This window comes from Balaenoptera musculus, chromosome 10, assembly GCF_009873245.2.
Source record: "Balaenoptera musculus isolate JJ_BM4_2016_0621 chromosome 10, mBalMus1.pri.v3, whole genome shotgun sequence".
In the NCBI taxonomy this organism is placed as follows: domain Eukaryota; kingdom Metazoa; phylum Chordata; class Mammalia; order Artiodactyla; family Balaenopteridae; genus Balaenoptera; species Balaenoptera musculus.
Window position 1 is genome coordinate 26,466,400 of NC_045794.1, and position 26,730 is coordinate 26,493,129.

Genomic DNA, 26,730 nt, shown 5'->3' on the forward strand with positions numbered 1-26,730 from the left:
TAGTAGGAGTATCTTAGAGTCTGATTACATTTTGATTTACTAATGATTTGGTTTCTGATCTTATAAAGCTAAAGACTTTAGCACAAGGTCTATGAAGACCTTATGGCTACGCATGCCATAAGAAACTGGAAGGTCACACATATTAGGATGGCTACTGTCAAAAAGAACAGAAAGTAAAAGATGTTGGTAAGGATGTGGAGAAATTGGAACAGTTGTGCATTACTTGTGGGAATGTAAAATGGTGGCAGCCACTGTGGAAAGCAGTATGTTGGTTTCTCAAAAAATTAAACATAAAATTACTGCATGATCAAGCAATTCCATTTTTGGGTACATACCCAAAAGAACTAAAAGCAGGAACTCAAACACGTATTTGTACACTCACATTCATAGCAGCACTATTCACAACAGCCAAAAGGTGGAAACAACCCAAATGCCCATCGATGAATGAGTGGAATAACAAAATGTGATATATATATACACTGGAATACTATTCAGCCTTCAAAAGTAAGGAAGTTCTGATACATGCTGTAACACGGATGAACCACAAAAATACTATGCTAAGTGAAACGAACTAGACACAAAAGGCATGATTCCACTTATATGAGGTACCTAGAATAGTCAAATTCATAGTGACAGGAAATAGAACAGTGGTTACCAGGGGCTTGAGGAGCTATTGTTTAATGGGTACAGAGTTTCAGTTTAGAATGGCAATCAGTTCTGGAGATGGATAGTGGTAATGGTTGTACCACTGCAAATGTACTTAATGCCACTGACTATACACATAAAAATGGTTAAAATGGTAAATTTTATGATATATATATTTCAACCCATTTTTTAAAAAAGCCATAGAAAAATGTTAGTGGTAGAATCTAGGTTGTGGGTATATGGATGCATTCACTATAAAATCTTTTGACTTTGCTGTATGTTTAAAATTTTCAATAATAAAATCTTAGGGGAAAACCCTAGGAAGTCAGCTTGTCTTTTCTCGGCAATGCCTTTCTACCTTACTAGACACCTTTTGAAGGCAATCAACCAGTTAAGTTTTATTAAAAGTATCTATCATTTGGCCAAAACATCACTTTAGGGTACCCAGGGGTCTCTTTCAGGCAAAGTCTGAAAATTAAAAGCCAAAGTAACCCTTAAGTGAGAAGTCATAGGAAATGAACTTTTTAGTTGAGTATCCTGAACAAATACAGACTATTCAAGGTTACACTAAATTATATTTAGGGTGATGTGCACCCATACACTACTGCCAACTTGTTTGTGCCTAGTCACACCTGGCATTTTTTCTGATGACAAGGCAAAGGCTGAGAACTTGAATCTAGTTAGAAAGAGACGTGAACTGTGTCCGGAAACCTTAGTTCTAGTCCCATTTCTGCTGTTAATTGGCTGTATATATGGTCTTAGACTCTATCTGCCTGCGCCTGAGTTTCCACATATATAAAAGGAAGAAGCTAAGCAATATGACTTCTCAAGTTTCTTCTATATTCTAAATTTTAAATTGATTAGTAAAAAGTACCTCAGCAATCACCACCTTTCTAAATCTTCAAAACTGTAACCAATGTAATTCAATAACAATTTGGCTATAAGGAGATATATATATGTATATATATACACACACACGTATATATGTTAGATAAACACACATACACACATACACATAACACACACACACATTCTCTTACCCACACTCAAAGAGATTAAAATATGGCAAATCCTTCATTTAACAAATATTAATTGAACACCAATTATGTGCCACTCTGTTAACACTAACTTGCAATTCAACAGTTTCACATGCCAGATAGATTCCCTTCTCTCAGGAAGTTCATAAGTAGCATTAGAAAAACAAACAAGCAAATAGGTGCTATTATGCAAAGAATTAAAATAAGGGGATTTGAGAGCCTGCGTGCCGCAACTAAGGAGACTGTGAGCCACAACTAAGGAGCCTGCCTGCCGCAACTAAGGAGCCCAGCTGCTGCAACTAAGACCCAGTGCAACCAAATAAATAAATAAATTTTTTTTTTTTAAATAGGGGAATTTGAAAGAGAGTGACTGGGTTGCTGCTGTAGACCAGGTGGTCAGGGATGGCTAGTGGGAGGAAGTGACATTTGAACCAAGGTGCAAATGACAAGAAGGAGCCTTAGCTGTGGAGATTCTATGGGGGTAGGACTCAGGGGAAAGCTATCAGGTGAAGGGAACGGGTAAAGAAAGCCCCAGGGCAGGAAACAAGTTTGGCATGCTGGAGGAAATAAAGAGAGAGTGATAGGAAATAATGCTGCAGTCAGACAGGCATCAGATCAAGTAGGGCCCTGCCACTCAGGGTAAGTGATTTGCACTTTATTCTAGGATCACCATATTAGCAGTAAGGAGGATGAATTACAGTAGGGCAAGCACTGAAATATGCGGACCATGATGTAATCCAGGAGAGAAATTTTAGGGGCTTAGACTAGAGAGGTCACAGCTCACTGATCTAACAGTCAAGAGAAGAGGTGAGCAGCAGTTGTACCAAGAATTATACCCCAGGATAATAAGCTATCTACTCCTGGGACTTCCCTGGTGGTCCAGTGGCTAAGACTCTGTGCTCCCAATGCAGGGGGCCCGGGTTCAATCCTTGGTCAGGGAACTAGATCTCACATGCCAGAACTAAGACTGCATGCCACAACTAAAAATCCCACGTGCCGCAACTAAAGATCCCACATGACACAACGAAGATCACTGGTGCCTCAACTAAGACCTGACACAGCCAAATAAATTTTAAAATAACAACAGGGACTTCCCTGATGGCGCAGTGGTTAAGAATCCGCCTGCCAACACAGGGGACACGGGTTTGAGCCCTAGTCCAGGAAGATCCCACATGCTGCGGAGCAACTAAGCCCGTGCACCACAACTACTGAGCCTGCGCTCTACACCCTGCGAGCCACAACTACTGAGCCCGCATGCCACAACTACTGAAGTCCGCGTGCCTAGAGCCTCTGCTCCACAACAAGAGGAGCCACCGCAATGAGAAGCCTGCGCACCGCAACGGAGAGGAGCCCCCGCTCACGGCAACTAGAGAAAGCCTGTGCGCATCAACGAAGACCCAACACAGCCAAAAACAAATTAATTAATTAATTAAAGTAAATAAATTAAAAAATAACCGAAAAAAACAACCCCCAAAAAACAGTATTAAAAAAAAATAAGCTATGTACTCCATAGCTATAACAATAACAGCCCTTAGACATTTACTTTGTACCAGGCCTGGTTTAAAAAAAATACGCACACATACGCACACATTTTTTGGAAATAATTTGATTTACAAAAATGTTGTAAAAGTAGTACAGAGAGTTCCTGTATACCCAGCTTCCCTTAATGTTAACATCTTACATAACCAAACGAAGACATTCACATTGGTACAACACTATTAATTGAACTACAGACTGATTTCACCAGTTTTTCCACTTATGTTCTTTTTCTGTTCTAGGATCTAATCCAGCAACCTTATTGCACTTGGTTGTCACCTCCTTAGTCTTCTCCAATCCATGATACTTCCTCAGCCTTTTCATGTCTTCATGACTTTGATACTTTTGAAAAGTACTAGTCAACTATTTTGTAGAACGACCCCCAATTTGGATTTTTCTCATGTTTTCTCATAGTTATATTGAGTTTATGCATTTATGGCAGGAATACTGAAGAAGTGATGTTCTCTTCTTGGTGTATCATATCGGGGGTACATTACTAGTTTTGTCTTATCACTAGTGATGTTAACCTTGATCACTTGCTTGAAGAGATGTCTGCTGGGTTTCTCCACTGTAAACTTACTTATTTTTTCCTCTGTAATTAATAAATTCTTGGGGGAGGACACTTTGAGACTATGTAAATATGCTGGTTTCACCTTAGACCCTTCAACCACTAATTTTTCTACTTCATTCTTCTACATTTATTAATTGGAATGCTTCTGTAAAAAAGAGCTGTCCCATTGCTTTCATCTATTTATTTAATTAGAATAGGCTCTTGGATATCTATTTTATGGGTTATGCTCTATTACTACTGTTATTTATTTTGTTGCTCAAATTGTTTCAGCTCTGGCCATTTGGAGCTCTTTCAGGTTGGCTCCTGTGCCTTTTTTTTTTTTCTATTTTTTGGCCATGCCGTGTGGCATGCGGGATCTTAGTTTCCCGACCAGGCATCGAACCCACTCCCCCTGCAATGGAAGCTCGGTGTCTTAACCACTAGACCGCCAGGGATGTCCCTCCTATGTCTTTATTACCTAATCCTATACTTTCTGAGCACTTCCTTACTTTCTGGCCTTACCAAAGATGCACTAAGTTCATCCTATATTTTCCCTTCCTTAGTCCTGGAATCAATAACTTCTCTAGAGAGCCATGGCTCCTTTCACTGGAGAATGGTATTTGGAAACCAATATGTGGGCACTAGTTGTGCTCATTGTTACTGGGGTATTACTACTTCTAGGCCCTCTCAGTGGAAAGAGCTTGGAATTATACCAGTTGATTGCCAACGGTAGGAAACTGGGAGAGATGTTGATGTGAAAGGAGTGATGGAACTGTTCTGTATCATGATTGTGTGTTTATGAAAACATATAGAACTACACACCAAGAGAGGATGAATTTTACCGTATATAAATTTAACCAAAACCCAAAACAAAAACCACTAGGATGTGGAGGGGACCCCAAACGGAATACAAGCTAACAAATAACCCTAACACTATTACAAATGAATAATACAACCACACTGAAGGGACTGGAGAAAAAAAGAACTAAACTAAGTTTTGGAAAACAGTATTTTGACTGGATACTGAAAGGCTAATGACAAAGAAAACTGGAGCTGTGCACAGCACTGAGCTTAGCTAGTAACCTTGCTCCTTACAGGGGCTGGGGTAGCAATTCCGAAAATACAGGTTGCACAAATAAGTGAATATGTTGCAGATAACAAGAGCCAGGTGTCTCATAGTTGGAGAAAAAAATTACGAATAAGGGAGAAGGCTAGAATGGTCCCTGTGGTACTGAACTGGAATCAGAGATATCATTATGAATTCGTGGTCTTAAAAGAATTAACTGTGTGTATGTGTGTGTGAAAATACATATACACACATGTAAATAAATATAGAAACAGAAATAAATATAGATGTATGTGTATGCATGAGTTCATAAACATAGATTTATTTCCAGGCCTATTTTGAGTGCTTTACACTTATTAACTCACTGAATATTTACACCAAAATTTTAAGAGAAACACTATTATTTTACAGGTGAGATAACTGGGAACTACTATAAGGAACTACCCTTGGCTACGAAGCCTAGTGAGTGGCAGAGCTAAAATAGCAACCTTTATAGGCTGGTTCCATAGCCTGAGGTCTTAACCAGCACGCTAGACTGCCTCTTATAAAGTGAAGGGAGTTTATTGAAGCCGGACATCCCTCCCCACAAAAAACCAACAACATGAAGCAGATAAAAGTAAATAAGCAGGAAACTGGAAGGAGCGGGGCAGCCTTATGTGACGTCACCATCTCCTAATTAGGTTTCAGAAGTTTGGCCCTGAGGTCACCACTGCAAAGCTTTTGACAATCATCCCCTTAAAGTTATGGCTACTGTGAAATCACTGCAGAACAGATGTGGTTTTATGTTTCCATTAAGAGAGCTGGAGTGCATTTTCCCCTCAAAGTTACAACTATTCATCTCATGCTGACCATCAAAAGGAATCATAAGCCACATGAGGACAACTACATTTCATCTATCAAGGAATAAGGGCATTTAAGATACAAACATAGGAATTGATTCAGATAACAAAATCCAACATTTACTGAACTCTCAGGATGACCCGAGTACTTCTTGAAACTTTTTAGTATAATGGACTAACTAGTTTAATTCTTATGAGCTAGATAACTGTTTTTATCTCTATTTGAGAGAAGGAAAAACTGAGGCAAAGAGAAGTTACAAAAAGTGCCAAGGATCACACAGCTAGTGTGAAGCCAGGATGTGTCACCACTGTACTATGATGCCACTCATAAAAGTTATGCTTTTCACTTGTAAGCCTCTGACAAATCAAATAAACATCGATAGTTAATATTAAAGCATACCACAAAAGAAAAATTTCAAGCGTTATAAATGTTATAACATTCACTTTAGACCCACATATTTTAAAAGCTGACTAAAATGTACCCAAAATGTTTAAAAGAAAAAAGCCTCTGCCTTCCTCATTCAATAAATCTATTTTAGGTATGTTGATGCCTTCTAATGATTTCTAAAGCCAGTAACTGCATGTGATAATTCTCAGATTTGCATTTGCTTCAAAGAAAATCTACCTGTCAGTGATTTTTCTGCTAAGTAACCTGTCATTATTTGCAGATTTTTTGGTTTATATTCGGGGGCAGAAGGAATTTAAGGAGATTAAAAAAAAAAAGAACAAAAGAAATTGTAAAATAATTTAAGGCTATTTAAAAATTCTTCTCAGTTGCATTTTGCCTTTGGATTTAATGTCAGGAAAAAACATAATAGTATAAAAGTAAAATAAATAAGATTATAAAAAATGTTTTCTTCAGAATACATAAGCAAAAAATACCGTAGCCACAGTTATTTGAGCAATTTAAATGAAAGCCATAAATATTTCAAAGTTATCACCATATGCTAGCACATATATCAAATACCTCATGTCTTGGATAAGAGAGACCCTGAGTGTTGGCAACATAACTCCTGAGTCAGATTTTCTTCTTTCTGGTCCAAGGGCAACTATGTAGAAAAATATCAGCAAAGTATTAGAAAAATAACAGTAAAGACTTAAAAAAAACTACATGGTTCACATTCCATAAACAAATACTTTGGAATTATTTTGATGTGAACAAATTTTAAAGACAACAGAAAAGCTCAAATTTGTTTACCTGAATGTTCCTACTTTATTAATACAGTAAACTAGTTATTTTCTTTCTAGTTAATATGGGGCTGTATTTGAAAATTTTAAATGAATCATAAAAGACCACTTAGCAAATAAGACAATGTGTGCACATTTTGGCCAGAAGGGCCAGTCACTTTCTAAAGTTATCATTCTAATAGCTCCAAACAATTACAGGAAAGTAATGTCTGTAAATTAACCTACTAAGTACGTGAACTATCTCTGGGCTTGTGAACTACAATCATACAATTCCCCTTTTGAAAGAATGTTTAAAAAGAAAAACCTAAAAGTTTGGATTCTTTAGTCTGATATAAGTTTCTACTTCAAAGTTCAGAATCCAAACTACAGTATGTTTTTCATGCAAAGTGAGTAATCTTAATGGACAGTTACAAGTATAATGTCTATGAGCCATTCTCCTATGAAGTCTGAAGAGCTAACATTTATAAAAGAAGGAAAGATTATTCTCTTATATAGCAATGGCTAAACAATCAATTATTGGTTAATATGTTGTAGCTGGAGTGCTCAACCTCACTTTAAATGAGATGCTGTGGCGTTTTGTCCCCTTTCTTTATTTCCATTTTCCCACCTGTAAATGGAAAGTAAATTGCAACATCACACTTGGCAAATACATTGATAAAATCAGAATTTAGGATGTGGGTTTTCGTTGTGTATTAAACTTGCATTTTCTCAGTTTTTAGATCCATTCTACTTTGGGGGGCTAGAATACAATATCAGAACACATAAATATACATGAAGCTGGCACTGAAGGAAGATAGGGAACATTTTGGTGGATTAGGATCTGCAAGTTTTTGGCACTTGGTGAAAGAAGCTGGGCTGATACTTGGCAGGTATAAATGAGCACTGATGAGGTTGCCAAGACAAAGAGAATGCGGCCAGACCAACCCAAAGGCAGTCCTTTTGAGGGCCTTCCCTACCAAGCAGGTAACGAATAGGGCATTTGTCTTGGCAGTTTGGGGAGGGAGTTTTCAATGGGTCACTGAAAACACTGGTTCATCTTGATACCCAAGAGGTAACAGACACCGAAGACACTGTTCCAGAAACTTGCAGGGAATGTGCTGGTTGTCTTCCTGTCTGAGACTATCATCACTTAAGTGTGTTAATTAATGAAAGCACATCCCTCTTTTGGGGGAGAAAGTGAAATACCTCAGAGAATGTCTCTACACTCCAGATGATTAGACAGCATGAAAGATGGCCACACACGTAGTAAGAAATGGGTTGAGGGACTTCCCTGGTGGGGCAGTGGTTAAGAATCCGCCTGCCAACGCAAGGGACACGGGTACGATCCCTGGTCCGGGAAGATCTCACATGCTGCAGAGCAACTAAGCCCGTGCGCCACAACTACTGAGCCTGCGCTCTAGGGCCCATAAGCCACAATTACTGAGCCCATGTGCCCACAACGACTGAAGCCCGCACACCTAGAGCCTGTGCTCCGCAACAAGAGAAGCCACCGCAATGAGAAGTGCACACACAGCAATGAAGAGTAGAGAAAGCCCGCGCATAGCAACGACGACCCAACGGACCAAAAATAGATAAATAAATGAATTAATTTTTTAAAAAAATGAAATGGGTTGAGAAGAGAAAAAGAAAAGATCATGAGGCAGGAGAAAGGAGCTGAGACCAGAATCTGGCAACTTGGCCAGAGGAAGACATGACAATACAAGGAATCATGCCTCAGGGAGCAGAGAACAGCTGAGAGACTTAATAAAAGAGGAGTCTGACATTTAAAGAAGCAGTAGCAACCACAATAAGAGCATTCACAGGCCTAACCATGTTCTGGAATCCTGTTTTGGAATCCTGTATTCTAGCCACCCTTCACTGATCAATAGTCCTTAAACATGCGATATACTTTTTCATGTCTCCATGCAATTCGTTAAAGTCTCTGGTTCATCCTTTAGTGATTCTGTATCTTTCTCCTTGTTTATAGCCTATTTATCACTTCAGATTGAGAGCAGTATAGCTTAATGGTTAAGAACATGGCTTTCTCAAGACCTACAGAGAACTTAATAGCTCGCTGACCTTGGGTTGGTCGTTTAACCCCTCTATGGTCTGTTTCCTCATCTGCAAATTGGGGACAGTCACAATACCTACCATATTCAAATAGATGTAAAGCACTTATAATAGTGCCTGGCATAAAGTAAGTTCTCAAAAAAAAAAAAAAAAAGAAAGAAATTTAGCTTTAATTTTGCCTCTGTGTGAAATCTTTCCTGAATATTCTCTTTCCCCTAGGAACACTGTTGGATAAGTCATTCCCCCCTCTCTCATGGGACTTGTAAAACTGAACCTCTATCACAAACTTACCACAGTTTAACACTTCTGTTACTCCTATTAAATTATACGCCTCTTGAGGCTTGGTCATATCCTATTCTGAGAATATCCAGAGGGCCCCTCAAAATGCTCAGCAAATACTCACTGAGGAAGATGAGATTATTTAGGGCCAGATGGCAGAACCTTAAATGACAAGTTAGAAATTTACAGAAATCCTAGGGAGGGGAAAGAAATTTTGAAAAGAAATGATATGCTTCTCAGTGCTTTTTAGTTAGTTAACTAGAGTGATAGTGTGATGGTATAAGGGCTATAAGGGAGATAAGCTAGAAGTTGTTTCAAAGGCCAGCCTGTGGATGAACTAAGACAGTGGCAGCCAATGAGAACGAAGAGGAGAAATATGCAGTGGACTTAAATGACTGGATTAAGGGTAAGCAAGACTCAAGAGTCACAAACAATATTAAGTATGAATATAAACTGTATTAATATATACTATCCCATAGTTAAAACTTTCCTTAAAATTTTTTAACCTTAACTTTGCAAATGAAGAAACTGAGGCTCAAAGAGGTTAAGAAACCTGCCCAATCATATCCATTAATTAAAAGGGGCAGAGTGTTCTGATGTCATGTCCAGTGGGCTGTTACATTAAGGATGACTTTTTGGCTTATAGTTTGACTGAGAAGAGGGTGCTGATGTCATTAAGTGAAATGGAAAGAAGAAGGGAGAAAGCCTGACTGGGACAGGAGGGAGAGGTGCTAAGATAATGAGTTTGTTTCAGGATGTGTTGAGTTTGAGGTCCCAGTGGGCTATGGACATCTAGGAACTAGGGATGGAGATAGAGATTTATGAAAAATCTGCTAATGGGATAGTTGGATGATAACATCGGATTAACCGTCAACAAAAAAATGCTGAAGTCCTAATGCTCAGTACCTCTGCCATAAATGCCTGTTGTTTAAGCCACCCAGTTTATGGTCCTGTATAATGGTAGTCCCAGGAAATTAATACAGTACTTTATTAGTAACTTTGGAGGAAAGTTTAGAAGCCTGTGAACAAAAATGCAGATTAGGAATAAAGGAGTAAGGCCATACTTTTTATCTAGAGATCTAAAATCTAAGAAGTTTCCATGAAGTCTACTCTAGCCAGAAGAGAAATTTATGAACTATTTTAAAATGTGTATTTCTATTAGTGTGTGTGTGTGTATATATATATATATTTTTTTGTTGTTGTTGTTTGTTTGTTTGTTTGTTTGTTTTGGCCACATTGCATGGCTTGCAGGATCTCAGTTCCCCAACCAGGGATTGAACCTGGGCCACAGCAGGGAAAGCCCTGAATCCTAACCACTAGGCCACCAAGGAACTCTCTCTATTAGTATTTCTTAATTCACTATACTCAAAAGCAATAGGCTACTTTCTCCTTCAACATAAACACTCATGGATTTAATACTTAGCCACAGGAATTCCTTTGTATTCTGCCTGAATCAATGTTACTGCATAGACAGCAAGTTTGTAGAGCGCAGATTGCATATATTATTTTTATAGAGCCATCTATAGTCTACGGACAGGTAAGTAACTAAAGAAAACTTTTGATGAAAATAAGACGTTTAAAGAGTGACTCCAAATTCTTGGCTAGATCCAGAATAACCGTTTAAAATGGTATTTCCACTCCCTTCTGCATCCTACCCCACCCCCTATGTCTAAGCTGGTCAACATTCTTAAAGGTAGAAACTTTGGGGTGATATGTCAAGAACAGTCCTCTTTCTAGAATCAATTGCATTCTGAGATCTTTTCTCTAAAATAGGACTTTTAACTACTAGGTACAGTGTCTTGGTCAAAATTTGACTAGGTCAAAATTAAGACAGTTTTAAAAGACATGAGGAAACTTAAATGCATATTACTAAGTGAAAGAAGCCAATCTGAAAAGGCCTCATACTATATGACTTCAACTATATGACATTCTGGATAAGGCAAGACTATGGAGACAGTAAAAAAGATCAATGGTTGACAGGGGTTAGTTAGAGGAGAGGGAGGGATAAATAGGAGGAACACACCATTATTAGGACAGTGAAGGTACTCTATATGATACCACAATGGCAGATCCATGTCATTAACATGTATTTGTCTAAACCCACAGTCTGCACGACACACCAAGAGTGAATCCTAATGTAAATAAACTATGGGCTTAGGGTGACTATATGTCAATGTAGGTTCATCAACGGTAAGCAACGTACTACTCTGGTGGAGGATGATGATGATGAGGGAGGCTATGCATGTGTAGGGGCAGAGGCTACAGGGGAAATCTCTGAACCATCTCTTGAATATTGCCATGAATCTGAAACTGCTATAAAAATAAAATCTATTAAAAAAATTTCAAGACAGTCTACCCTGCTATGGTCCTCTTACTAAGACAGATCTTTTCCATTCTTCTGCAACCCTTAAAATGTCTGATTCCTGTTTAGTGCTGCTTCTGAAAGAATAGTAATGATCTATCACCTAATCTCATCCTGGCTCGATGCTAATATGAGCTGTCTTCAAACCCACTGTGAATCTCTAAGGACTTGGAGGATCTTTCCTTAATATGAAGATGCAGACTGTTTACTGCCATTAATTAGGAAGCTAAGTAGTTGGCAAACAAAAAGTATTTTTTGGGGAAACAAACAAACACCCAGATTTAAAATCATTAAAGTCAGTGAACTGCTAATTTCTAAATAATTAGAACACACTGTTTCTCAACAATGAACGATTTTACTTTTAAACTGATTTTTTAAAATACATTTCACACTGTCATCTTTTTAAGTCCTAACTTCGTGGGCTGAATTATCAGAAGTGTTAGAGCAATATTTATCAAATCCACCCCTTCAGACAGACAATAAATTTGATTTCAAAAGCTACACAGCTTACATTAATCCTACTTAGGATCAGTACAATATTTAGCTTATGTTTGTTCTTAGATCTCCAGCCCTTCATTGACACCTGGCAGTGCAGCACAGGGACCGCATGCGGCTTTGACACATTCCATATTTCTGAGCCTTGACTTCAGAGTTGTACTGGTGTCATCACTGACTGACTGAAAGGCCCTGCAAACAGCTGAGTCTCTGGTCTCTAGCTCAACCACCCACAATTTGACCATTCAAAGCCATGAACTTGCTGGTGCTACCGGGTAGCTGCTCACTTTAACAGCTGGACATTCTCACATGCCTGTTCAGCCCAAGAGTCAAATGCTTCCACCTCCCTGCTTAACTGAGCTTGGCTTTGCAGCATTTCATCCTACAAATGGTTATTTCTTCCTAGGAATTTATTTATTCTAATTAGGGTAAACTACCTTGGTTATGGCCTTACGTCTGAAGAGCTAAATCTTCTATGAACGTGGGTAAACGTTAGAGATAGTTTCAGGGAATATGCCAATGCATTTTTACTTTTTCAATAGAAAAATGGACAACAGAGATAGATGGACACTAGAGAATGCTTTTAAACTCTATCTAAATCTTTATAAATATAGTTACATCCCGGGACATCAGAACCTTGACATTCTGTTTAGAAGGGCTCCAGGGCAATGTAGTATCAAATTCATATTCCTAGCTGTTTTATTGGATACATTGAAAAACTAGGTTTCCAACAATAAACACCACATTTAGGGTAGTATTGCCCTCTAGGGGCAGTGAGGGGAATGGAAATAGGGTGGTTCAATCATATTTGCAATGCTTTATTTCTTAAGCTGGTGGTTGGCTTATGAGTTTTTAAAAAAATAAAACTTTTTTTTTTTTACATTTTTCAACGTCTAAAGTAATCAATAATTTTAGAAAATGTTCCCAAATAGCTGACTCAGTATAAAACATTTTACCTCTACTGGCTTTCCACGGTTACTTCTACTTTTTGTGAAATAGATGGTTATTTTACCGTTATTAGGTAATGACTCATGATACTGTAACATGAGATGTCTTGTTATAAACTGAAGAAGAAATCTGATTTCTGAATATTTTTGAAACGTATATACACGTTTTCTCCCCTGAAAGATTATTAACGATGTGAATAAACTTTTATTTAAGTAAAAAACCAGTATACACCACACCCTAATACTGGTGAGAGTAAGGAATACCACTTGTATGATCTACGATTACAACTCATTAGAAGTTTTCAAATGTTTTCTGATTTGATCAACACTACAGCCTTGGCATGGCTAATATTATTTTCCCTATCTTGTGGATGAGGAAGCTGAAGATCAGAAAGGTCAAGGGACTTTTCCCAGGTCTCACAGCTAGTACGTAATATTGCTCCTTCTACTTTACCCCGCTTTTGGCAAGATGGGATGAGCGTCAGCTTGAGAGAGGTGGAGACAAAGCCATAGGCACTGACTTTACACATGGTTCACTGCTGCCAGTGCTGTAGAAACCATCAAGCCAATGAATTCTCACCTGGTGATTCTGCAAGGTGCTCTTGTTTCTCTTCTCTGTCCTGAAACTGAATTAAATGTGACCACAAAGCTGACTTCCCCTGAAAGCACAAGGCATATAAAATTTTTCATTTTATAAGAAATGATTCATCAAAAAATAACTTATCAAAACCATTCACATTGAAATGCCTATTATTTGAAGCTGGGAGACCCAAGCTCATCCATTCCGAGCTGTGTGACATTCTGAGCATCCCACTCACGTGTGGTGAGGGTCATCCTTTGCCTCACTGACAAGACTGGCAACAGCCTGGGGAAGGGCAGCTAAGCAAAGGGCAGAAGTGCAGGCAAGGAAATTCCCGACTTCAGCTCAGTTGTTACTTAGTTGTATGTAACTAGGGCTGTCTACACTGGCCACACAAGCAAGCATGGAATTAAAGGCTCCAGCAGCACAGAATGTATTTCTGTATGCAAAATATGTTTGGATGTATGCAGTAGCAATGAGGGAAGAAAACTGGGGCAGGAGGAGAAAGAGAAAAGGGGATGAAGGGAGGAAGATGAACAGAAAAAAAAAAGAAATAGAAAGGGAAATGAGGGACAAAAGCAAAGAAATCATCTATGTTTCCACCTTGAATAACCAGATAACTTAAAATGGCAAAGAACTGTTAATTCTGGCTAATAGATTTTTTTCTTGGACAGTGATGAAAGCAGACACTTAATGGAATCTACAGGGGATACAGCCTCCGCAATGAATGTGTTGTTTTATCTTTTCCTGTTTACCAGAAAAGAGCCCCAAACTGCCTGCTAATCATGGGTTATATTTTCTTTTTCTGGAATTAAAATGCCTGTGGCGTATTTCTAGTCATCCTGTGACAAAGGGACATAACCTTTAATTTTTATAATATCTTTTTCTTTTTGTTACTTTTCTTAACAGAGCTCCTAACTCGCCCTGTCACCAGGGTCTCTTGAGACTGTTACCTGCTTGACCTGCAAGCCATGGCTCCAGATCCTTTCCAGCAGGTCACAGAGGCTGGCGATCAGGGTGTTCTCCTCCAAGCCGGTTATGTTTGCTTCCCCATGGCCCAGTTCCACTGCTTCGTGTCCCATCTTTTCCACCAACATGCGTTTTGTCTGAAAACATCACACGTGGTCACAAGTGTTAACCCCAGCAGTGAGCCCAAAAGCCATCAAGTCAATTCCTGGATCAGGAGATCTGGGTTCCCCTTCATTATACTTCTAACTGCAGATTTTGAATCACCTTGGGAAAAGTGTCTTAATCTCTGTGGTCAACTAACAAGTAGTATTATGTATACTTTTACTATTTTGTCAGAGAAATAGTCACTAAAGAGAGACTCTGATGCTATTTTAAAGTATCCTCATGTAAATGCTTATGTACAACAATTTTCAGATTACTAACTTGAATAACACTGGGGGATTATACCAGGCCTAGACAATATACTATAGAATCTGAAACCCCATCCTGTCACAACTCACACTTCATCTTAGCATACTAAAGATATTCACACTTAGTTTTGATTGCACTTAGGCAAAAACTACAATACAAACAGGCAGCTCTAAATTTTTTCAGAACTGTCTAATTTGTGAGTGAAGCAGACCTCTTTTTTTCCTTCCTCTTTTTCTCTTTTATCTCTTCTCTGCTATGAGTATGTACCAGAAAATGGAAAGGAAATGGAAATCAGTGTCAAGTAAGTTAAGTTACAGCAGACTTAGCTGCCCTCATAAAATGTAAAGTGAGAGAGAATCTAGTTCCTCTAGGCAAGGACCTTGTCTGTGTGATTCAGCATTGTAAGCTGATGCTAAAATAGTGCATTTACTGAATACAGAGAAGGTACTCAAGAAATGACTGTCAAATAAATGAAGTTATTGGCTAAAATGATGTTCTGAGTTTTGTCAATTTGTATTGCTACCTCTGATAAACACAGATGTCTGAGAGGAGACTCCTGTGTAATATACACAAACCTACAACACAGCTAAGGTCTTCTTCTTTATGGATATACGCACACACATATGAGCACAGATAAGGTTCTGCACAGGTGCACACAGAGACACGTATAAACACATACAAAAAAATGTGTTGCCTTTCACATAAGATGATGACATCCCTGACACAACTTCTGACTGGCTTAATATCTGTCATGTTGGAGAGGAAGATAGCAATGGCTGAAAGGTGAGAAAAACCATGCAGGGCTCCCATGTCACTGACTCTGTGGTTAACAGAACCCATGGAGGTTCATGCCCTCAGTAAAGAGCACATGAGGCTTATGCCCCAGTAAAAGTGTCCTTCTAGGGAAACTACAGGCTCAAGTGGGGGTTGGCTCAGCTCAGCTTCATACATGGATTGAACATGAATGTACACTGTCCTGCATAGTGAGTAATACATACCTTCATTCTACATTCTTTTAATAAGCCTTCTACAAATTTCCAGTTGGTTTGTGCAATCACTGCAGGAGAGAGGTCTGACAATTTGGGTTGCCTCAGGTTTTTTCCTAAACTTCGTGCCTCTTGCATGTATTTCTAAAAATTAAAGAGTATTTTTAACGTATAAACATCAGATATTCTTCTGACCTACTTAACCTTACAAACAAGTGCAGGAACAACAAGATGCAAAAAAAGGCCATAAGTGTATACGTGCAACAGCAGTTCAAGGTTTAGCACACTGAAAGGCAGAGGGTATTCATATCCCCTCTACTGTTAGCCCTGTGAAAAGGAGAGTGACAGAAGCCACACCAAGTAAAAACTCATTCAAAATGAGATGGAGTTTCATCTAGTTCAGTCTTTTTATTGGGAATACCCAGGGGTGTGATTAGTCACGATCATGGCTGGGATAGAAAACTTCACATGTCTGAATAACAAATCCAAGGTTCTACAGGAACCCAGTGATTCTCAGATCACTGGTTTCCTCCACCCATCTCCCCACAAAACAAGAGCCTTGACATGCTTCTAACCTCTTGGGCAGTGCTGTCCAACCCAACCCTTTGCCCTAATCAAGTCACAACAGTAAAATCAGGAGCTCTGGAAAATGGTTGCAACAAATTTTATGACCTCAGGCATATCTGCTTATTCATAAAATGGGCATAAAACAAGCCCACCTGCCTCACAAGAAAGCTATGAGATCACTCTGAAAAGTATCATGTGCTCCAAATGCAGGAGGAGGCCTCTTGTTTCCAAGACATTTTGCTACATCCCTCCTTTGCCTTGTTCCACAGTCAAAAGAAAGCAGAAATATCATATTATTTTAGGAGACATCGATGGCTCAGAGAGGACCACAGAAACTCAGACCACTGCTCTTGAGCTTTGATTAGTGAACTTCCAGGAAAAAAACAAAAATCACTACACGTAATTAGCGCAGGACAGCTGTTGTCTCTCTTCTTTCTGTGGTACCTGCAAAAGCTCATCCAGATACCTTATGTTTGTATCAGGACCACAGGGCAGAATCTCCAAAAAGTCTAAGTGTCTTAGGTCCATATTTAGAGAATAATTGCTCTAAATTATACAGTAAAATCAGCAGTTTATTGGAGAGAGAGAGATTGCAAGCCAGCACATCCTCCCACAGATACATATGTGAAGTCTATCTTTTCTATCTTAAGGGGAAATTCGATATTATAAGAAAAAGATGTGTAAAATCCTTTGCATTCTTTAAATAAAAGAGAGTTTGCACATTTAATACATTCCCCTTGGAAGAAAAATAACCTGCTAAATCTAGTACAATTTGTTAAAAATCTCACCAATTAGGGATTCAACGAATCCATTTACCTTCTACTTCTATCAGCCCTCCTGCCGAAAGGCAGCATTAACAAAATAATCTCTTTTCCAGTGTAATTATTTTAAGAACAGATTAAAAAATGAAATGAACTCTGCAAGAATTTAGTTGCTATAACAGTTGTGTATACTTCTTTCTGCTTCAAATCTTTTTTAGAGGGTCAAAGAAAGAGGAAAAATGGACAATGAGAGTCAATTATCACCACTAGGGAAATTAAGTGTAACAAGGTCTAGCAAAACATCCTGAAGGTTAATGTTCAAATAAATAAAAGCAGGAAATGAAAAGTTTCAGAAAAACAAACCTGAGATATAAGACAGGGATCATATATGAGATTATAATACCTGCATTTCCTATCATTTCAGGTTGTACTAATGTTATCTGGAATATTACAAATCAGAGATAAATGGTTGGTAAAAACAAATGTTAACTGTTAAATGTTAAAAGGGTTCTGTTTCTCCCCCAGCCTCAATTCCTCCATCTTTAGGACTTGTGCAAATGCAGAGAGACCCACTACAACACTCAATTCTCAAGAAGACTTAAGTATTAAACTTGGCTTAGGAAGAAACACACTGGCTACAAGGAAAGAAGTGAGGTACATGGTTAGGCAAGAGGCTAGGAAGAAGCCACAGGCATTTTTCTTTTCTCTGAAATATATGCATAATTAGATTTTTAAAAGTCAATAACTGGATTAAAAATTAAGCACTGTTTAAAGTTTATGTTCTATTTTATAAATGACAGCAAGCTAGAATGGGGCTGTCCTTTGAGTGGCCATATTCACCAATCACCCTGCACATACAGGGCAGATGTAGTATTAGCCAACAGTGAATTCCACAGGGCCACGTGCAAACTCTCCTTCTGAGCATCTTTGCTGAAGCCACAAAATAAGCAACATTCCACAGACATGCACAGAATGGATACAGGGGTGGCTCAAGACCCTTCCTCACAGCAAGAAGTGAGGCTGCCCCTGTATACTACAAAAATAGAGCAGTGCCTTTACAGCAAACAAGTGACGATAAAAATGTGATTTTCTTTGGGGTCGCTGGAAGAAAAGGTGTATTTTAAGATAAAAAACTGAGAAGAAAGAGAAATCTTTCACAAGGAGTGGTTTTATAATAAAGTCGATTTCCCTACAGAGGGAAGCCACCCCAGGTTTCTTCTGAGATTTCTACAATGCTCTTCGTCGTTTTTGTCTAAGCCAAAAGCAAATCAGTAGGAGCTACCCATGAAAATATATCCTATTATTCAGTAAACACTGAAATAACTGCTCTTTAGTACAGGCTTTCCCTGAATTTTCTAATCAACACACTGTCCCTCTAACCAGCATGGAGCTTGTGAAGAGCAGACCACTGTAAAGTTAAGTAAATTTATATTAATATGTCTTTATATTAATATGTCATAATGGGAAAAAATACAACCAGGAGTCCTAAGTAACTCTGGCCCTCAGGTGAGCAGCTGCTCAGTGCAACCCAGTGTGCAGGGTTACTGGGAAGGGCACTGGCTTGGAGTAAGGAGGCCTGGCCTGTGGGCCTAGCCCTGACTTTGTGTGTCCATTTGACTTTAGGCAAGCCTCTTGGACTTCAGTTAAATCATGTCAAGTTGGACAAAGTTACCTCAAATGTTCCTCTTAGCACTAAGATTCTATATTGATGATCTGATTTTTCTGACCATATAAAATACAGACCAGGAATAAGGAAGGGTAAATTAAAACACTGTGGAGATAAAACTCGGCAAAAGAAAAGTTGTTTGAAAATGAATCACTTCTGCATTTTGCAAAATGCTTAAATAAAAGAAAATTTGAATATTTAATGTATTTCCCCTTTGGAAGAAAAACAATGGTGCTAGATCTAGTCCCCCCTTTCCCCCTCAAAAACACCACTGATAGGGAATTCAAATAATCAGTTTTACCTGCCAATGGTATAGAATTACTCTTGTTAGCGCACACCACCATGAAAAGGTACCAATCACAAAAGGAAGTGGAGAGATAACAGTTCACGTCACAAGGTGATGTGAGGCATTCTAGAGCTATGTGCACTCATACACGTGGATGATTCGAGGAACACCAAAGACAAGATTCAGGAACATCTGCAAAGCACTTTCAGGCAAAGAACATACCAGGCAGCACTCAGAGAAGGATTTTTTAGGAAGTCGTGCAGGAGGAGGTGGACCCTGATCCCACTCCCAGAATGCCATGGAGTTCTGACAGACCACAAGTTCCCCGGAAGGCTAAGAGGATGGAGAAGTGCCAATGACAGAAAAGCAAAAAAGAAAAGGATAGGGAGAAAGAGACAGCAAAACAAGCATGCATATGATAAAGTCACAGCAGAAGGGAAGGGAGAGAAGAAATACAGCAGCACAAAAGAGAAGCAGTAGACAGGCTATGCTTCAGCTCTTAAGAAAATGTTTAAAATCATGTATATATATATGAACACATCAACAAAGAGCAATATATGTATTTGGAATGCTGTTTTCTGCTTTATTTCTACCCATCTGAGTTTAGAAAATAGTTAATGGATCTTCTAACTACATTTTCTTTTGATCACAAGAAAAAATAAAAACTTACTTATCATTATTCAAATGTGTAATTACCGTTTTATTTTCAAGTAGTACAAATAAAGCATAAGGATCTCAATTTAAAATAATTTTAAAACACTCCTAAAAATGGTGTCAGCAAGCCAAGGACAAAGCACAGGCAAATATATCTTTACTTACTAAGTTTAAATTATGCTTGAAACTTAGAAAGTCTATGCTCTTATACCTTTTTTCCCTGTGGGAGACATACTGACCAAAAATTTATCCTAAGCTTAACCTTTACTTGATGTGGTACACAGGGAGACTTGTTTTACAGCCTTATTTTAGATGTATTAAAATTACAAAAAATGGAAAAAAAAGGTGTTTTCAGCTATGTCAGTATAAAAGGATTACTATTTTAAAACATAATTGAACGATTCTTTTAGAAGAACACGAAAGAACCTACACAATGACACCTGCTGGGCTAAGTAGGCCTAGTTCACAGCTCTTGCATCAAGGCATCCCGGGAAGGCAGCCCACATACCTCCCTCAGGTCGTTGTCCAGCCCAACGTGCTCGGAATGTTGGCGAAGGCGGTCTTTCCGGCGCTGTGCAGTGGCACTCCGACTTACCCAGCGACTGAAAGAACAGAAGGGGTAGGTTAAAAGAAACAACCAAACAAAAAAAAGTGTGATCACTTGTCTTTAAAATAGAAAGAATGTACTGTTGAAAACCAAAGACCAACAATACTTATTTTTCAATCAATTCTTTTTAAACATATAGCAGCTTTATTGAGATGTAATTTAGATACATACAATTCACCCATTTAAAGTATCCAATTCAATGGTTTTTAGTATATTCATAGAGATATGCAATCGTCACCACAATCAATGCTTTGTTGAAACCGACGTTAAAAAAATGCACAGTAGCTGTAATGACCCTCTCTTTTCCACCTTACCTGCCCAACAGAACCCCAAACCTGGATAGAGACTACTACCCTCTCACTTCCTTTTAAAATATCCATGCAAATTAGTTATTGATTTCCCTCATGACTACCATGAATCACTTTACCTGCCCTTTATCAACTTTCCCCCGCTCCCCATTCCCAAACCTCTCACTTTATCCTCAAGTGCCTCCACTCAACTGATGACCCAGCCTTGCCTCCCTCTTCCTACCCTCTACTTCAATGATGCACACACACAAACTCCTCATCTTTCTTCTAATCCCAAAGTATAATGTATATTGGCCACAACTATTGCTTCCACCAGGATCCCTGACCAGTTCTCTCTTGCCTTCTCCAATGTGCTCCATTAGAAACCTCCTGTGCCATATCTCCAATTTTTCTCTCTCAACTGAGTATTGCCCTTCAGCTTACAAGTATGCTGGTCTCTCTCGACATTCTATAGTTACATTTAAATCTGTTTCTTCACTCTTCTCATGTAAACATTCTTAAGAAAAGTTTAGGTGTAAGGCCTCTACTTATTTATCTTTGGATATTTTGTTCATCTCAAATCAGCTTCTTCCCCTGAAAATGCTCTTGAAGCCATTTATAGCCCTCACTGCCAATCCAATGGCTATTTTTCAATTCTTAGCTTACTTAAACTCTCTGCTGATCACCCTTTCTACCTTAAAACTCCAGTTGTCTTCAACTACCTCAGTGCTTCCAATGGGATAAGCTCTCTCACCTTTGAGCCTTTGAAGATGAAGTTTTCTCCCAACTTCTATTCATCTCTCAGACAGCTTTAGATGCTACACAGAAAGTCTTCTATGGTTCCTCCAAATCTAAATTAGCTACCCCTCTTATACTCTCCAATTGTAGTATCTATCACAGTGTGTTATAATTACTTATCTCTATTTTCTATATAATCCTCTCTACTATAAACGCTTGAAGGGTTGGTATCATGTCTTTCAGCCATTTTATTTGCAGAGTCAACTACATCACCTGCCCCTTCTATAAATGTACCCTAAATAAATGTAATCAGAGACACAGTCTAATATTTAGGTTTATAGACGTTCATCACAGCATATATGCAGTAACCAATTCTGTGTTTCCATTATTCTAAGACTCACATTTTGGCTTTTAAATGTTCCTGAAAATAGGATGAATCTTCTACACCATATACATGTTTAAAGTATAATTTTTCCAAAAAGCTTTTGAATTAATAGCAGATCTTACAACCAACAGTTACTTAGAATCAAGTAAATGTGCTCAAAGCAACCCAAATGTTCAACAGTAGGAGGTGCTATATAATGAAACGTCATATAGTCATTTAAAAAAATTAAGTTACTAGGAATATCAATAATATGGGAGAGTACTCATGATACAATAATGAATGAAAAAGCAGGATACAACATCGTGTAAGCATTTTCTACTTTTGTAAAAAACAAAACAGAATAAGTATGGACATGCACACATATCAGGATCCATGCAATGGAAGGGCGTAAAACCAAATGTTAACATCTCATGGTGATGGCGTTATAGGTGGTTTTATTTTTATTTACAATTAATTTTTTATTGAGGTATAGTTGATATACAATATTATACAAATTTCAGGTATACAACAAAGTGATTCACAATTTTTTTTTTTTTTTTTTAGTTAAAAACTTTTATTTAGGGCTTCCCTGGTGGCGCAGTGGTTGAGAATCTGCCTCCCAATACAGGGGACACGGGTTCGAGCCCTGGTCTGGGAAGATCCCACATGCCGCGGAGCAACTAAGCCTGTGAGCCACAACTACTGAGCCTGTGCATCTGGAGCCTGTGCTCCGCAACGGGAGAGGTCGCGACAGTGAGAGGCCCACGCACCGCGATGAAGAGTGGCCCCCGCTTGCCGCAACTGGAGAAAGCCCTCGCACAGAAACGAAGACCCAACACAGCCAAAAATAAATAAATAAATAATTAATTAATTAAATAATTAAAAAACCCACAAACTTTTATTTATTTATTTTTGTTTGCATCGGGTCTTAGTTGTGGCATGCGGGATCTTTCGTTGTGGCGTGTGTGCTTCTAGTTGTGGCGCGCGGGCTTAGTTGCCCTGCGGCATGTGGGATCTTAGTTCCCCGACCAGGGATCGAACCAGTGTCCCCTGCATAGGAAGGCAGATTCTTAGCCACTGGACCACCAGGGAAGTCCCAAAGTGAGTCACAATTTTTAAAGGTTATATTCCATTTACAGTTATTATAAAATATTGGCTACATTTCCTGTGTTGTATAGTATTATCCTTGTAGCATATTTATTTCATGCATAGTAGTTTATACTTCTTAATTCCCTCCTCCTATCTTGTCCCTCCCCGCTTCGCTCTCCCCACTGGTAACCACTAGTTTGTTCTCTGTATCTGTGAATCTGTTTCTGTTTTTTTTTTTTTTTTTTTTTTTTTTAATTTTTCTTTATTTTTGGCTGCGTTGGGTCTTCGTGCTGTGCGGGGGCTTTCTCTAGTTGTGGCGAGCGGGGGCTACTCTTCCTTGCCATGTGTGGGCTTCTCACTGCAGTGCCTTCTCTTGTTGTGGAGCATGGGCTCTAGGCGGTCAGGCTTCAGTAGTTGCAGCACACAGGCTCAGTAGTTGCAGTGCGCAGGCTTCAGCAGTTGTGGCACACAGGCTCAGTAGTTGCAGCATGTGGGCTCTAGGGCGCAGGCTCAGTAGTTGTGGCACACGGGCTTAGTTGCTCCGCAGCATGTGGGATCTTCCCAGACCAGGGCTCGAACCCGTGTCCCCTGCATTGGTAGGCGGATTCTCAACCACTGCACCACCAGGGAAGTCCCTCTGTTTCTGTTTTGTTATGTTCACTAATTTGTTTTATTTTTTAGATTCCACATATAAGTGATATCATTATTTGTCTTTCTCTGACTTATTTCACTTAGCATAATACCCTCCATGTCCATCCATGTTGTTGCAAATTGCAAATTTTCATTCTTTTTTATGGCTGAGTAATATTCCATTGTGTGTATATATGTATGTGTGTGTGTGTATATATATATACACACACACACACACACACACATCACATCTTCTTTATCCATTCATCTGTTGATGGACGCTTAGGTTGCTTTCATATCTTGGCAATTATAAATAATGCTGCTATGAACATTGGGGTGCATGTATCTTTTCGAATTAGTGTTTTCTGTTTTTTCAGGTAAATACCCAGAAGTGGAAATGCTATAAAATATAGCAATAGAACTATAAAATAGTTCTATTTTTAGTTTTTTAAGAAACCTCCATACTGTTTTCCTTAGTGACCTCACTGATTACGTTCCCACCAATAGTGTACGAGGGTTCCATTTTCTCCACATCCTCACCAACATTTGTTATTTGTGGTCCTCTTGATAACAGCCATTTTGACAGGTGTGAACTGATACTTCTCTGGTTTTAATTTGCACTTCTTTGATGATTAATGATGTTGAGCATCTTTCCTGTGTCTGTTGGCCATCTGTGTATGTCTTCTCCGGAAAAATGTCTATTCAGGTCTTCTGCCCATTTTTTAATTGGGTTGTTTGTTTTTTTGATGTTGAGTTGTATGAGCTGTTTATTTATGTTGGATATTAATTCCTTATTGGTCATATCATTTGCAAATATTTTCTCCCATTCAGTAGGTTGTCTTTTGGTTTTGTTGATGGTCTCCTTTGCTATGCAAAAGTTTTTAAGTTTAATTAGGTCTTATTTGTTTATTTTTGCTTTTATTTCCTTTGCTTTAGGAGACAGATCCAAAAAATATTGCTACGATTTATGTCAAAGAGTGTTCTGCCTATGTTTTCTTCATATATCAAACTATTTAAGAAGATTTCTCAGGTCTTGACTTATCATCCCCATGACTGTATTCATTGTACTACTCTAGAAATATTTACTCTTGAGAATATCCCTAACAGCACAGAGCTATACACGAGTTAAGAAATGAATTTATACTTTTGCCATTCAGCGAAAGTCATACTGCATTAATGACAATTCACAATTTAAAATTTTCTTATTAATGAAGTATCCAATTTACAAAAAGCTTAAAATGAGAATGCTGCTTCTTTTGTTGCTTCTTAAATAATTTATGCATGGCTTTGGTTTCAAACTGACGAATCATCTCATTTCAGTCTGCTATTTAGAGGAACACTGAATAATTATGATAAAAATGGTAGCAAAGGAAGGTAACCCTTCTTAAAATAGTGTTGTGGTTTTTTTTTTAAAGAATAGGTTTAGAGCGGGAAAAAAAAGGTACAAAGATCTAGTGACAGATCTTTGAAGTAGAATTCTTGGAAATGTCCCTAAAGCAAAAGATCAATAAAAGACTGTAAAAAGGGGGGCTTCCCTGGTGGCGCAGTGGTTGAGAATCTGCCTGCTAATGCGGGGGACATGGGTTCGAGCCCTGGTCTGGGAGGATCCCACATGCCACGGAGCAGCTAGGCCCGTGAGCCACAACTACTGAGCCTGTGCGTCTGGAGCCTGTGCTCCGCAACAAGAGAGGCTGCGATAGTGAGAGGCCCGCGCACCGCGATGAAGAGTGGCCCCCGCTTGCCGCAACTGGAGAGGGCCCTCGCACAGAAATGAAGACCGAACACAGACAAAAATAAATAAATAAATAAAATAAATTTATATTAAAAAAAAAAGCTAATAAAGGAACAATAAAACCTGAGGAAAGTAGAAGGAATAAAGTAGGATAGAAATCATTGGAATAGATCATACTTCCCCAGTCACTCCCCCAAAACAGAATTAATCAATAAAACCAAAAAAATCTGGTTCTTTAAAAAAAAAAAAAAAAAAAAAAAAGACTGTAAAAAGGATACAAAGAGAATTGGGTGACTGAAAAGGAAGATCCAGAAAAAAAGCATATCAAGACACTGACAAAGATTCTCTGCTTGACCAAACTTTAGTCAGACTCCTAACCTTTCCTAAGCCCATTTGTGCATTTCTTTGTAAAATCCAGTTTTAGCAAGAACCTAGCTAAGTCAGTTTAGCAGAAGCCATCTCCCCTCTCATTATATGATCATTCTGGATATCTAATCATGTTCTGAATTCTCCACCATTCCCCAGGTGATGTTTAATCACCTAGGCCTGCCTTCCACAAGAATCCTGTTAGGTCAGTGTAGTCAGAATCCCCCACACCCATGATGCTTCCTCTTAGTAATTTTCTATCCGCTGACCTCCACTCTGCTCCTTGGTGATAAATTCCCACTTGTCCATGCAGTATTCAGAGAAGCCTCTAATCTCCATCTCCACTGCAAGACCCAATTGCGGTGGTCCCTACACCTTGAATAAAGGTGCCCCTCCGCCGTGAATAAAGTCTGTCTTACCATCTTCAACAAGTGTCATGAATATTTTTTTAACAGCTCTGAAGCAAAATATAAATACCAGCTGATGAACTTATATAATAAATAAAGAGGAAGACTAAAATATAAGTAACACAATGTACAAAGATCTGGAGGCCTTGTAAACAGCCTTGTAGCAAAAAACAGTCAGTGTAAGATAGTGAAATTTGTTCAGGGATTTAAAAAATTAGGGTTACTGGGCAAGGTGGTTCAAATAAATAGTAAAAATATGAAATAGATTATAAACACCAGCTAAGAAACTTATATAATGAGCAGAATACACATGGATGAACATTTCTCCTGGCAGGCAAAGTGGAAAAGCACAAAAGATAAGGATAAATATTAATTTACAGGATATAACTAGCATCTCACTCTGTGAGACAAAATGCCCAGTTTAATTTTATTTTCAAAACAGGGAAATGAGCATCTGCTTAAGAAAATTACTATGAAGTCCACATATTCCTGGTCTTGTTAAGTAATTAATTTATTCTTTGCATTATTAAACCTCATTTCTAAGCATAATTTTACCAAAGATGACCACATTTGCTGAAATACTAAAGACTGCTTATTTGCTTTTGCTTTGTAAGTAGTGTATGAAATTCTTACAGTT

The 26,730-nt window shown here is 38.5% G+C and overlaps 1 protein-coding gene across 9 annotated transcripts in view; it reads right to left on the bottom strand.

The window, feature by feature from the left end:
- The window catches only part of DENND5B (DENN domain containing 5B), a 210,526-nt gene that overhangs the window by 29,149 nt on the left and 154,647 nt on the right, over positions 1–26,730 (bottom strand). For 5 of the 9 annotated variants that reach the window (XM_036864677.1, XM_036864675.1, XM_036864676.1 and 2 more), the window contains 6 exons: positions 20,382–20,475; positions 19,442–19,552; positions 15,952–16,083; positions 14,527–14,679; positions 13,574–13,652; positions 6,641–6,722 (listed from right to left, as the gene is read on the bottom strand). In XM_036864677.1, coding sequence (XP_036720572.1) covers positions 6,641–6,722; positions 13,574–13,652; positions 14,527–14,679; positions 15,952–16,083; positions 19,442–19,552; positions 20,382–20,475 — 651 coding nt within the window. The remainder of the gene's footprint in view (positions 1–6,640; positions 6,723–13,573; positions 13,653–14,526; positions 14,680–15,951; positions 16,084–19,441; positions 19,553–20,381; positions 20,476–26,730) is intronic. The other 4 variants (XM_036864678.1, XM_036864682.1, XM_036864681.1 and 1 more) reach the window with 1 other exon arrangement.